The 12,668-nt window shown below is 42.5% G+C and overlaps 1 protein-coding gene and 1 long non-coding RNA gene across 53 annotated transcripts in view; both read left to right on the top strand.

The window, feature by feature from the left end:
* LOC126983473 (AP2-associated protein kinase 1-like) overlaps positions 1-12,668 on the top strand; it is a 129,893-nt gene that overhangs the window by 60,394 nt on the left and 56,831 nt on the right. For all 50 annotated transcript variants that reach the window (XM_050836222.1, XM_050836223.1, XM_050836221.1 and 47 more), the window contains exons 10-13: positions 4,062-4,416; positions 4,796-4,904; positions 5,699-5,843; positions 6,903-6,986. In XM_050836222.1, coding sequence (XP_050692179.1) covers positions 4,062-4,416; positions 4,796-4,904; positions 5,699-5,843; positions 6,903-6,986 — 693 coding nt within the window. The remainder of the gene's footprint in view (positions 1-4,061; positions 4,417-4,795; positions 4,905-5,698; positions 5,844-6,902; positions 6,987-12,668) is intronic.
* LOC126983481 (uncharacterized) lies at positions 2,113-3,725 on the top strand. 3 transcript variants are annotated; one of them, XR_007735927.1, is made up of 3 exons: positions 2,113-2,246; positions 2,527-2,736; positions 2,807-3,720. It is a non-coding gene; the product is annotated as an uncharacterized LOC126983481 (long non-coding RNA). The 3 variants fall into 3 exon arrangements; XR_007735925.1 differs by lacking the exon at positions 2,113-2,246 and adding an exon at positions 2,312-2,456; XR_007735926.1 differs by lacking the exon at positions 2,113-2,246 and having other exon boundaries at positions 2,605-2,736; positions 2,807-2,856; positions 2,927-3,725.

Raw genomic sequence — 12,668 nt, 5'->3', positions numbered from 1 at the left:
ACAGACCTCTCCTACCTAATTTGCTATGTACACAAGGGTCTGGTGTGAGCAGTCTCATTGTAAACAACAGAGGCGATTGCAAGCCTTGATAATCATAGGTGTAGTGCTTAGAGACTGGATAACCTCTCCTACCTAATTTGCTATGTACACAAGGGTCTGGTATGAGCAGTCTCATTGTAAACAATTGCAAGCCTTGATAATCATAGGTGTGGTGCTTAGAGACTGGATAACCTTTCCTACCTAATTTGCTATGTGCACAAGGGTCTGGTGTGAGCAGTCTCATTGAAAACAACAGAAGCGATTGGAAGCTTTAATAATCATAGGTGTGGTGCGTAGAGACTGGCAAACCTCTCGTACCTAATTTGGTATTTACACAAGCGTCTGGTGTGAGCAGTCTCATTGAAAACAACAGATGCAATTGCAAGCCTTAACCCGCGGGGATCATGTTTCTTAATCAATGGTCCCTCTAAGCGAGAAAAATGGGAAAAAATCATCACTCACGCAAACCATTTCATAATATATATCAACGCATTTGTGATCAGTTTATGCATCATCAATTTTGGGGGTTTATATCATGGCAAAAATTTCACCCGTCACTGGTACTCGGCAAGATGGCGCCACTATAAACACTCGCCTGCGCCAGAACGGGCTGGGCCGACCATCAGGCCCCACCTGGAAGAAGCCTTGGGCCGACCATGAGGCCCCACCAGGAAGATGCCTACTGGCGCAACAGGCAATAACGTAAAAAAAAAAAAAAAAAAAAAAAAAAAGACATATTTGGCCCATCGCTGGTACACGGCAAAGCCTCAAATTTGGCCCGTCGCTGGTACACGGTAAAACCTCAAATTTGGCCCATCGCTGGTACACGGTAAAGCCTCAAATTTGGCCCGTCGCTGGTACACGGTAAAACCTCAAATTTGGCCCATCGCTGGTACACGGTAAAGCCTCAAATTTGGCCCGTCGCTGGTACACGGTAAAACCTCAAATTTGGCCCATCGCTGGTACACGGTAAAGCCTCAAATTTGGCCCGTCGCTGGTACACGGTAAAACCTCAAATTTGGCCCATCGCTGGTACATGGTAAAGCCTCATATTTGGCCCGTCGCTGGTACACGGTAAAGCCTCAAATTTGGCCCGTCGCTGGTACACGGTAAAACCTCAAATTTGGCCCATCGCTGGTACATGGTAAAGCCTCAAATTTGGCCCGTCGCTGGTACACGGTAAAGCCTCAAATTTGGCCCATCGCTGGTACACGGTAAAGCCTCAAATTTGGCCCATCGCTGGTACACGGTAAAGCCTCAAATTTGGCCCATCGCTGGTACACGGTAAAGCCTCAACTTTGGCCCGTCGCTGGTACACGGTAAAGCCTCAACTTTGGCCCGTCGCTGGTACACGGTAATGCCTCAAATTTGGCCCGTCGCTGGTACACGGTAAAGCCTCAACTTTGGCCCGTTGCTGGTACACGGTAAAGCTACAAGTTTGGCCCATCATTGCTACCTGGTTAATAATCGTAGGTGTGGTATGTAGAGACTGGCAAACCTCTCCTACCGAGTTTGCTGTTTACACAAGGGGCCGTATTACTAAACATTTCGTCGCCCAAGTTCACCCATTTGACAAGGCTTTCATAGGAGTTTTGGGCATTTCCAGGAGTAATTTTAAGACCCTGGTGGTAGTATGACCTTTCTTCTGTACCATGAACCTTAAAAACACTCATTAGAACCCGATAGATCCCCTCTTTGACCTTTAGAAATAGTTGATATGAGGAGCGAAAGTGTCGTATGATACCTACCAGGGAAATTACTAAATGCCGGGAAATATACACAAGGCTGCTCCTGAATGTTGTTGACCAAAATCCCCTCCCGTTCATAAATGCATCTAGTCTTCGTTTAACCCGGTAGCTGCGGGGATCATATTTCTCAAAGGTCCCTCTAAGCGAGAATAATGAGAAAAAAATCATCACTCACGCAAACCATTTCATAATATATATCAACGCATTTGTGATCAGTTTATGCAACATCTATTTTCGGGGGCTTATATCATGGCAAAAATTTGGCCCGTCGCTGGTACACGGTTAAAGGTTTAAATTGTGTTTGCCTCAGCTACAGACCGACTCAGTTTGTTCCGCTCTTCCACCGCTCCATATGTGAACCAACCAATTATAACAAGCTGAAAAGGGAAGATACAGGTTAGAATAAGCTTGAGAGGAAAGACGAAGCTTGAATAAATAGGTTGGAGTGGCTAGGGAAATGTTGAAAATAAGCTTGAGAGGAAAGAAGAAGCTTGAAAGGGAATATAAGGGTTTGAGAGGCTAAGGAAAGATTGAAAATAAGCTTGAGAGGAAAGAAGAAGCTTGAAAGGGAATATAAGGGTTTGAGAGGCTAAGGAAAGATTGAAAATAAGCTTGAGAGGAAAGAAGAAGCTTGAAAGGGAATATAAGGGTTTGAGAGGCTAAGAAAAGGTTGAAAATAAGCTTGAGGGAAAAGAAGAAGCTTGAAAAGGAATATAAGGGTTTGAGAGGCTAAGGAAAGATTGAAAATAAGCTTGAGAGGAAAGAAGAAGCTTGAAAGGGAATATAAGGGTTTGAGAGGCTAGGAAAAGATTGAAAATAAGCTTGAGGGAAAAGAAGAAGCTTGAAAGGGAATATAAGGGTTTGAGAGGCTAAGGAAAGATTGAAAATAAGCTTGAGAGGAAAGAAGAAGCTTGAAAGGGAATATAAGGGTTTGAGAGGCTAGGGAAAGGTTGAAAATAAGCTTGATGGAAAAGAAGAAGCTTGAAAGGTAATATAAGGGTTTGAGATGCTAAGGAAAGATTGAAAATAAGCTTGAGGGAAAAGAAGAAGCTTGAAAGGGAATATAAGGGTTTGAGATGCTAAGGAAAGATTGAAAATAAGCTTGAGGGAAAAGAAGCAGCTTGAAAGGGAACATAAAGGTTTGAGATGCTAAGGAAAGGTTGAAAATAAGCTTGAGGGAAAAGAAGAAGCTTGAAAGGGAATATAAGGGTTTGAGAGGCTAAGGAAAGATTGAAAATAAGCTTGAGGGAAAAGAAGAAGCTTGAAAGGGAATATAAGGGTTTGAGAGGCTAAGGAAAGATTGAAAATAAGCTTGAGAGGAAAGAAGAAGCTTGAAAGGGAATATAAGGGTTTGAGAGGCTAAGGAAAGATTGAAAATAAGCTTGAGGGAAAAGAAGAAGCTTGAAAGGGAATATAAGGGTTTGAGAGGCTAAGGAAAGATTGAAAATAAGCTTGAGGGAAAAGAAGAAGCTTGAAAGGGAATATAAGGGTTTGAGAGGCTAAGGAAAGATTGAAAATAAGCTTGAGAGGAAAGAAGAAGCTTGAAAGGGAATATAAGGGTTTGAGAGGCTAAGGAAAGATTGAAAATAAGCTTGAGGGAAAAGAAGAAGCTTGAAAGGAATATAAGGGTTTGAGAGGCTAAGGAAAGATTGAAAATAAGCTTGAAAGAAAAGAAGCTTGAAATGGACTCTAAAGGTTTGAGAGGCTAGGGAAAGGTTGAAAATAAGCTTAAGAGGAAAGAGAGAAAAGTTCCAGGGCTTATTTTTTCTTCTTTTTTTTCATCTTATTTTTCTTTCTATTTTTTCATCTTTTTATTTTTATTTTCATCTATTATTTATTTTCTTTATTTTTTCATCTTTATTTTTACATCTTTATTTTTTCATCTTAATTTTTACATCTTTATTTTTTCATCCTTATTTTTCATCTCTATTTTTCATCCCCTTATTTTTTCTTCTTTTTTTTTCATCTTATTTTTCATCTTATTTTTCATCTTATTTTTCATCTTATTTTTTATCTTATTTTCATTTTATTTTCATCTTATTTTCATCTCCTTATTTTCTAGTTCTTTCATCTCCTTATTTTTCCTCTCCTTACTTCCTTTGCTTCCATCTTATTTTCCAGTGTTTTAATCTCCTTATTTTTCATCTTATTTTCATCCTTATTTTTCATTCTTATTTTTCATTTCCTTTTTTTCATTTTATTTTCATCTCATTTTCATCTCCTTATTTTTCATCTCCTCACCTCCTTATTTACCTCATTGCCCCTCCCCCCCAGGCTACCCCGACCCCTTCCGAGAACGCGAGTCTGAGGGTCCCACGCACTCCGGCAGCACCGAGGGCCTCTTCCCCCCTCCCCCCGCCACCACCACCACCGCCGGGAGTGGACCCCAGAGTCTGTCGCTGAGTCAGGGGTCCATAGGGGCAGCAGCGGCAGCGGGGGGTGTCGGGGCGGGACTGCCGGCACCCACGACGGGGCCAGTTCCGGGGCTGGTGAAGTACGAGAGTGACACGACGGGCCTGAGCCACCACCACCACCAGCAGCACCACCTCCAGGCCCCCACCTCCCCCACGCACCCCCAGCACCCCAGGGCACATCGGAGGAATGTCTCGGACTCCTCGGCGTTCAACAAGTAAGTTTGTCTGTTTGTTTGAAGGGGGAAGCTCAAGGGTGAAAACAAAGACATCAACAACAGCAAGAGTAAAAAGTACCTGCTACGCGCTGCTCCGAGCAAAAGCAGAAAGCATGATAGGTGTTAGGCTGTTTGGGTCCCTGCAGTACATCAAATCATCTTTCCTTCTCATCCTGCCTCCACACACCAAATCCTTACCAACCCACATGATAACTTGACCTCTGTATCATCGTTTTGTATCATCGTTTCCAGTTTGATATATTACAGGAAGCAAGGCTGTTTGGGTCCCTTAATACATCAGGCTGTTTTCCCCTCACATCCTGCCTCCACACAGACCAAACCCTCACCAACACGTCACAACAACACTTCTTCTTTCCAGGACGTTTGCCAGCGAGACGACCCAGTTCCTTGCCCCCTTTGAGGCCTCAGTGCGACAGGCGGAGAAGGAGGGGACAGCCGGCGCACCCCAGCCTGACCACAGCTCTCAGGTGCGTGGAGACTGACTGGGTTGCCTTGGGTTATGTTCACACTCACAGCACTACACTTCTCAGTACCTACGTTTTTTTATTTTTTATTTTTTACAGTGAAGGAGTCAGTTCAAGGGCATAAAAAAAGGTAACAAATGTGAAAAAAAAACCCGCTACTCACTTGTCCTATAAAGAGTTAGAGGAGTGGCCGAAAGATAGGTCATTTTCGGGAGGGACCAGATTGTCGTACTTAGCCTCATGTGTTTTACGATTTACGACCCCAAATCCGTCTTCTCCACTCCGATAACTACATTTATTTATAGTTACCGATGAAAGGTTTAATTATTAGGGTCTGCTATAGTTTTAGGAGCAGTAAGTAGCGGTCTTTTTTTTTCATTATTGTTTTCTTTTTTTACGCCCTTGCTCTGTCTCCTCTGCTGTAAAAAAAAAAAAAAAAAAAGTTAAGTGTCTAAAAGTGGTAAATACAATGGTGGATACGATAATCTGGCAATGCTGGTCAGTACTGGTCTCGGTGGGGTTTATTAAAATGTTCTAGTCCGTTAAAATGTTCAAATCCGTTAAAATGTTCAAATCCGTTAAAATGTTCAAATCCGTTAAAATGTTCAAATCCGTTAAAATGTTCAAATCCGTTAAAATGTTCAAATCCGTTAAAATGTTCAAATCTGGCAACGCTGGTCAGTACTTGTCTTGGTGGGTGTTGTTTAAATGTTCAAATCCGTGAGTAAAAAAAGGGACGTGTAGCAGCAGCAGTAGCAGAGGTGTCGGTTCTAACAGACTCATGCTCCCACCCCCAGGAGGGCCTAGTCAGCTCCGACATGAGTCTCTCCTCGGACGTGCGTGCCTGGAACCCCTTCAACGACATGACGCCCTTCAGCCAGATGTCCGAGGACCACATCTTTGGGGCGGAGTTTGACAAGATTAGAAGAGGGTCGCAGAGCAGTAAGTGTGTGTGTGTGTGTGTGTGTGTGTGTGTGTGTGTGTTTGTGTGTTGGAGATACGGTTAGAGAAAGGAAGGTGAGAGAAGGAAAGGGAAGAGAAGGAAAGGGAAGGGAAGGAAAGGGAAGAGAAGGAAAGGGAAGGAAAGGGAAGAGAAGGAAAGGGAAGAGAAGGAAAGGGAAGGGAAGAGAAATGTTAGAAGAAAGAAGGGAAGGGAAGGGAAGGGAAGGGATAGGAAAAAAGGAAAGGGAAGGGAAGGGAAGAGAAAGGATAGACCGAAGAAGGAAAGGGAAGAGAAAGGATAGAAAAAGAAGGAAGGGGAAGGGAAGGGAAGGGAAAGTAAAGGATGGGAGGAGAATAAATGGTAAAGGAAAGGAAGATGAAGTAGAAACAAAAACAAAGGAAGAGAAAGGAAAGGGAAGGGCAGAGGAGGTGTGTGTGTGTGTGTGTGTGTGTGTGTGTGCCAGGGAGACAGGCAGACATGAACCTAACCTAACCTAACATAACCTAACGTAATCTTCAATGTTTTCAGACTTCCACACACTTCACCTCTTCATAGTAGAACCCTTCCAACCCTTCCAGCCCTTCCCCACACTTCACCAGCTCTCCTTCCCTTCACCTTTCATCCTTTCAGTGACCTCTTAACACCTAACAACATCTGACTGCTTGCTTCCTTCCCTCTGATGTATCTCTCACAAGACTAACTTACTTCAACTCCCAAGCCTTATCAGACATTATGAGTCCCTAAAATTAACAAACAGAGAGGCCATACTAAACAGAGACTCAATCGACACTACCTTATGTTTGTTTCTGCCGCAGACAAAGCCTCGTAGGGACACACCAGAAGCCAACAAACACGGATTTTTCACATGTAACGGCAAAGAACGAGGAAGACGTACAGCTTCCAACACTTCCTCACATTTCACCTGCTTCTGTTCCCTTCACCTCTTCATGTGACAACGCTTCCCACACCTCCTTAACTTGCTTCCATTTCCATTACCTTTCATCCCTTCACCAGCCCTTCCTTATCCGCCAGTCCCTAATGTCTGCTTGCTTCCCCAGGTATATCTAACGTCAAAAGCCGGGAGAGTTTAGTGATGTCAACGGAGGACGACCCATTCGGCGCTGCCCCCTTCGCTGCCCCTGGTGAGTGAAGGCGCTTGTTCCGTGTGGCTTCTTCGCTTCTCTTCTCCTCTTCTCTCCTTGTTTGACGTCCGTATCTTCCTGTATGGGGTCGGAGGGGCTGTGAGTCTCTCCATCTCCACACATTTTTATTCTCTTTCAAACTTGCTATTTTGTTATTTTTTCTTGTCTCCCGAGCTTGTTCTTAATCTTTTACTTCTTGGTTAGTTATTTTTTTCTCTTTCTCTGTCAAGCTTATTCTTAACTTTCTTTTTCTTCTGCTTCTTTTTCTTGTTTTTCATCATCATCTTTGTCTAGTTCTTGTTCTTCTTTTCTTCTTGTTTTTCATCTTTTTTGTCTTGTTCTTTTTCTTCCTGTTTTTCTTCTTTGTCTTGTTCTTGTTCTTCTTTTTCTTCTTGTTTTTCATCTTCTTTGTCTTGTTCTTGTTCTTTTTTTTCTTCTTGTTTTTCATCTTCTTTGTCTTGATCTTGTTCTTCTTTTTCTTCTTGTTTTTCATCTTCTTTGTCTTGTTCTTGTTCTTCTTTTTCTTCTTGTTTTTCATCTTCTTTGTCTTGTTCTTGTTCTTCTTTTTCTTCTTGTTTTTCATCTTCTTTGTCTTGTTCTTGTTCTTCTTTTTCTTCTTGTTTTTCATCTTTGTCTTGATCTTGTTCTTCTTTTTCTTCTTGTTTTTCATCATCTTTGTCTTGATCTTGTTCTTTTTTTTCTTCTTGTTTTTCATCTTCTTTGTCTTGTTCTTGTTCTTCTTGTTCTTCTTGTTTTTCATCTTCTTTGTCTTGTTCTTGTTCTTCTTTTTCTTCTTGTTTTTCATCTTCTTTGTCTTGTTCTTGTTCTTTTTTTTCTTCTTGTTTTTCATCTTCTTTGTCTTGATCTTGTTCTTCTTGTTCTTCTTGTTTTTCATCTTCTTTGTCTTGTTCTTGTTCTTCTTTTTCTTCTTGTTTTTCATCTTCTTTGTCTTGTTCTTGTTCTTCTTTTTCTTCTTGTTTTTCATAATCTGTCTTGTTCTTGTTCTTCTTTTTCTTCTTGTTTATCATCTTTTTTGTCTTGTTCTTTTTCTTCTTGTTTTTCATCTTTGTCTTGTTCTTGTTCTTCTTTTTCTTCTTGTTTTTCATCTTCTTTGTCTTGTTCTTGTTCTTTTTCTTCTTGTTTTTCATCTTTGTCTTGTTCTTGTTGTTGTTCTCGTTCCTCTTCATCTCCTTCATCATTTTCTTCTTCTTTTTCTTCTTCTTCTTCTTCTTCTTCTCCTTCTTTGTCTTCTTTTTCTTCTTGTTTTTCATAATCTTTGTTTTGTTCTTGTTCTAATTTCTCTTCATCTTCATCATTTACTTTTCTTTCTTTTTCTTTTTCTTCTGCTTTTTCTTCTTGTTTTTCGTAATCTTTGTTTTCTTGTTCTAATTCCTCTTCATCTTCATCATTTTCTTCTTCTTCTTCTTCTTCTTCTTCTTTGTCTTCTTCTACTGCAATACCTCCAGATAAATTTAGCATACATAACAAGGGTGCCAGAGTGCCTCTCCTCCAATGGTTCAGAGAGTAGTGTAGTGCCTTTACCCAGTAGCTAAGTCTCTGGCACCTCCATCACCTTAGTCTTTCCTAGCTCTTAAGAATGACCATAATGCAACACTTGACCGACACTGACTTTCCCTCCCCTCCCGTTCTCTCCCCTTCCCATTCTCTTCCTCCGTCGGTCTTGGTATAAAAAACGCTGGACTGACTGGTGGCGCCCCTCCCGACCGCAAACCGTCCACCGTAAGCCAAATTCTGCGTCCCAAGCATGAGATATACCCTTCAGACCGTCACTTGGTGTTCATATTGTCTGGGGTTGGGGAGGGAAAGAGGGGAAGGGAAGAACATTTTACCCCACACGTTTTTCCCCTCCTGGACATTTTTCATCCCTGGAGGAGGCATAGATTAGTGTAGTTGTGTTGTAGTGTTGTGGGAGGGAGGGAAGGAGGGGATGGAAGGGAGGGAGAGAGGGGAAGGGAAGAACATTTTACCCCACACGTTTTTCCCCTCCTGGACATTTTTCATTCCTGGAGGAGGCATAGATTAGTGTAGTTGTGTTGTAGTGTTGTGGGAGGGAGGGAAGGAGGGGGTGGAAGGGGGGGAAAGAGGGGAAGGGAAGAACATTTTACCCCACACGTTTTTCCCCTCCTGGACATTTTTCATTCCTGGAGGCACAGATTACCAGTAGTTGTGTTGTAGTGTAGTGGTAGGGAGGGAGGGAGGGAGAGAGGGGAAGGGAAGAACATTTTTACTCCATGTTTTTCCCCTCCTGTATTTTTTCATCCCTGGAGGCACAGATTAGCAGTAGTTGTGTTGTAGTGTTGACCTCCATTAGCCAGAGTACCTTCGTCTGTCACTAGAAACATTACCCAATTGATTAGGTTTTCCATAATGTGTGCAGACTAAGGCTTGTATTATTAAACGTCTCGGCCCCTCGGTTCGCCAGTTTGAAAAGCCTCTTGTAGAAGTTGCTGGGATTTTCATGGACTATCTTGTGATCCTGGTGATAGATTTACACAACTTATGCATCTTGAATGGGAAAATCACACAAGAAAACCCAGTCAGTCTTCTCTGTGACCTTGGGAAGAAGTAGTAACGTGAGCCCGATACATTTAACCCGTCCGCTGCGATTGGAATGAATTGGCTTTCACTGGTAGCCTGGTAACATATACTCCCAGGTCTTTCTCTGCCTTTGTGGTGGATAGTGGAGTGCTTCCCATGTGGTATTGGTATGCTGGATATTCACTCCCAAAGTGCATGACTTTACATTTTCCTTCATTGAATTGTAGCAGCCACTTTTTGATGCATTCCTGTAGCTTGGTGATGTCTTCTTGGAGGAAATCCACAATCAAGGGGTTAAATATATGGACCTCAATCATCAGTCATGGTTGGTACACTGGCTCCTAGAATTCATGTTGTAGGCTTTTAGAAGTTTTGGTAGTGTGTCTGTCACCTCCTGCCTCCAGTTTCCTTTTCTCTTGCTAGAAACATGACCCATTTGCTTATGTTTTCCATCATCAGTCACGGTCTGTTCATTTGCGCCTAGAATTGATATCTTTGGCATTCAGGGCCCATACTTATAAAGCTAACACTTCGTCTCTGGCTTGTCTTAAGAGCCCAAACCGGCCCTGTGGAGTCCTACATCCTGGGTGTTAACCTGAGACTCGCTGCAAGTAGCTAAAGTTGGTCCTGGGCAGGCATAAGCTCTGGGTCTTCGTCTGAGGCATCACCCTTCAAGTGTAAACATTGCCGGGTGTTGCCAGACAGCCAGCGTGCATCATCAAAATCATTTTACATTCAAACGCTCACTATAGCCTTATGAAACCATATTATAATGGATATGATGTACTTCTATTTAATACTTTCACCATTTTAAGGTATTCTTACCCATTAATTTTCATACGAGATAACTGATCTTTTGAGCTAACTCGCCGTTGTTGGCAACTTTACGTTCCCCACTACCCGTGGTGGCTGGAACCCTAGCCAGCTAGGTTGAAAACTCGTCACTGAGGCGAGACATAAGTCAAACGCCTAATTTCTTTATAAGTAATGGCCCAGGAGTTTTGTTTAGTGTGTCAGTCAGTCTGCCGGTGATTGAACACCCTCAAGGCACCTAAAGATGGATGATTCACTCTGAGAGATGTTGCAGCATTTGTTCCTAGTCTTGTGGCTGTGTTGCAAGCTCTCCCTCACTTAGAAAAGTCACTTATTACCTTAGTTTTTTGTGGCTGTGTTCTAAGCTCTCCTCACCAAAAGATGTCACTTAGCAGAAACTAACTGTTATTTGTTTGTTAGGTAAATACACACATAAGCTTTTGACTCACACGCAAATCCTTCTTTTTGATCACTTTGGAAGCCATTACTGGTTACTAAAATTACCGTATTTGGCAGCGTATAAGACGCACCGGCTTATAAGACACAAACCCAACTTGGACTGTCATTTGGAAAAAAAAAGAAAAAAAAAAAAGTTTGAGTTACGAGTTTATGGTGAAGATTTTTTGCCTGACATTCATTGCCGTCACCACTAACAGGTCATTTTTAAAGTTTCAAATGTATTCTGATCCTTAATAAGAGCCACTTTCACGGTCACTTTTGTATTATGATTGTTACCATTGAGCAGTGATTGCCGCTTTAGTATTTCCACATAAAACGGCCCAATGGGGTAGTGGCGGCTGCAGAGGAAGTGAGAGGTGTTGAGAATGTGTGGCAAGGTGCGGGGCGAGGCTAACCCCGCAGACGCCACAACTCCGTTGGCTAGTTTCACGTGGAAATACTATAGCGGCGATCACCGCCATTAGTAATGATCAAAACAAACAAAAGTGACTGTGAGATGGGCCCTGAATCCCAATATTTTACATTTAAAATGCTTGATATTTACTGGGACCTGCCAGAACTGGTCCTTCTTAGAGACCTGAGGCTACTGCCTTGAGGAGTAAACAAACATGGCGGAGACTGCAACAGTGGCAGAGGGTAACGAGCATAAAGTTTGTACGGGCGTATCGCCGGGAACAGCCACAAACGGACTTTCCAAGGGCCCAGCAAGCACTCAAATCAATTAATAATATACCTTTTTTATTTTTATTTTTATTTATTTTTTTATTTTTTACGTCTCCGCCTATTGCGCCGGTAGGCTTGCTTGAGGAGCCTGGATGGTATTCGGCCCCAGCCCATCATGGCGCAGGCAAGTGTTTATAGTGGCGCCATCTTCTCTTGGCTCATGCTGCCCCCTGGAACTCGTTTTTGATTCTGGACGGTCTCCTCTAGAGTCCAGGTTGATGGGTGGTCTTCAGGACAGCATGTGGGTAGTTTTAAGCTACTCGGCGGTGACTGAAAAATCCGAGGCGGTAGTGTGGGGATTCGAACTCGTGTCGTCCATCACGTGGTGAAAGTGGGCCCAGCACACTACCACTTCAGCCACCGCCTATCGCCTACTGGATGTATATGGATATACATATGAATGTTAACACAAAGGCGAGAGGCGAGAATTCACTAATACTTGATGGCTGGGTGGAAGACAAGCAGTGAGGGGTTCTTACCTCTCAAGGGAGCAGTAAACACTGATGCTACGGGGCTGGGCTGAGCGCAGTGTTACCAAACTATCGTACTCATCGCATTGCATTTTTTCGTAGTTTCCAACCGATAACTTCAGCAAAAATCAAAGAAACATCAAAGAATAACAGTCTGAATTCTAACTCTTTTAATTTTCCATTGTTATGTGTTTAGGTTACAAGAGTTTGAGGCTTAAGAATGGTAATTACGATGTCCAGTATGACAATTCGGCACCGCTGGCTGAGCCGTCCGCTAGTTTGTTTACATGTAAGCATGGTTAAGCATCATCACTTAATTTTCTTCCTGACTAATTAATTTATATTAGTAGCAGTAAGTACTACTGTTATACATAGTTACTTTAGAAAACGTTGCCGTTGTTGACGTAGCAGTGATCGCCACTTTGTTTACATTAGCGGAGAGGTTTGGTGAACAAACATCCGCTTCAATTTAAGTGCCAGGTACCACTAACACTTCAATAGCCAATAAACAAAAATTGAACCTTCACCTTATAAGACGCAGGGTGATTTTCTGGGTCTTTTTTTCTGGAAAAAAGTGCGTCTTATTAGCCGTCAAATACGGTACTTAAAAGCTGCAATAACACTAGACAAACACTCATACTAAGTGCACTCTCCCGTG

The sequence above is a fragment of the Eriocheir sinensis genome, chromosome 54, assembly GCF_024679095.1.
Source record: "Eriocheir sinensis breed Jianghai 21 chromosome 54, ASM2467909v1, whole genome shotgun sequence".
In the NCBI taxonomy this organism is placed as follows: domain Eukaryota; kingdom Metazoa; phylum Arthropoda; class Malacostraca; order Decapoda; family Varunidae; genus Eriocheir; species Eriocheir sinensis.
Note: the sequence above shows the minus strand (reverse complement) of the source record. Positions and strands in the feature narration are given on the sequence as shown.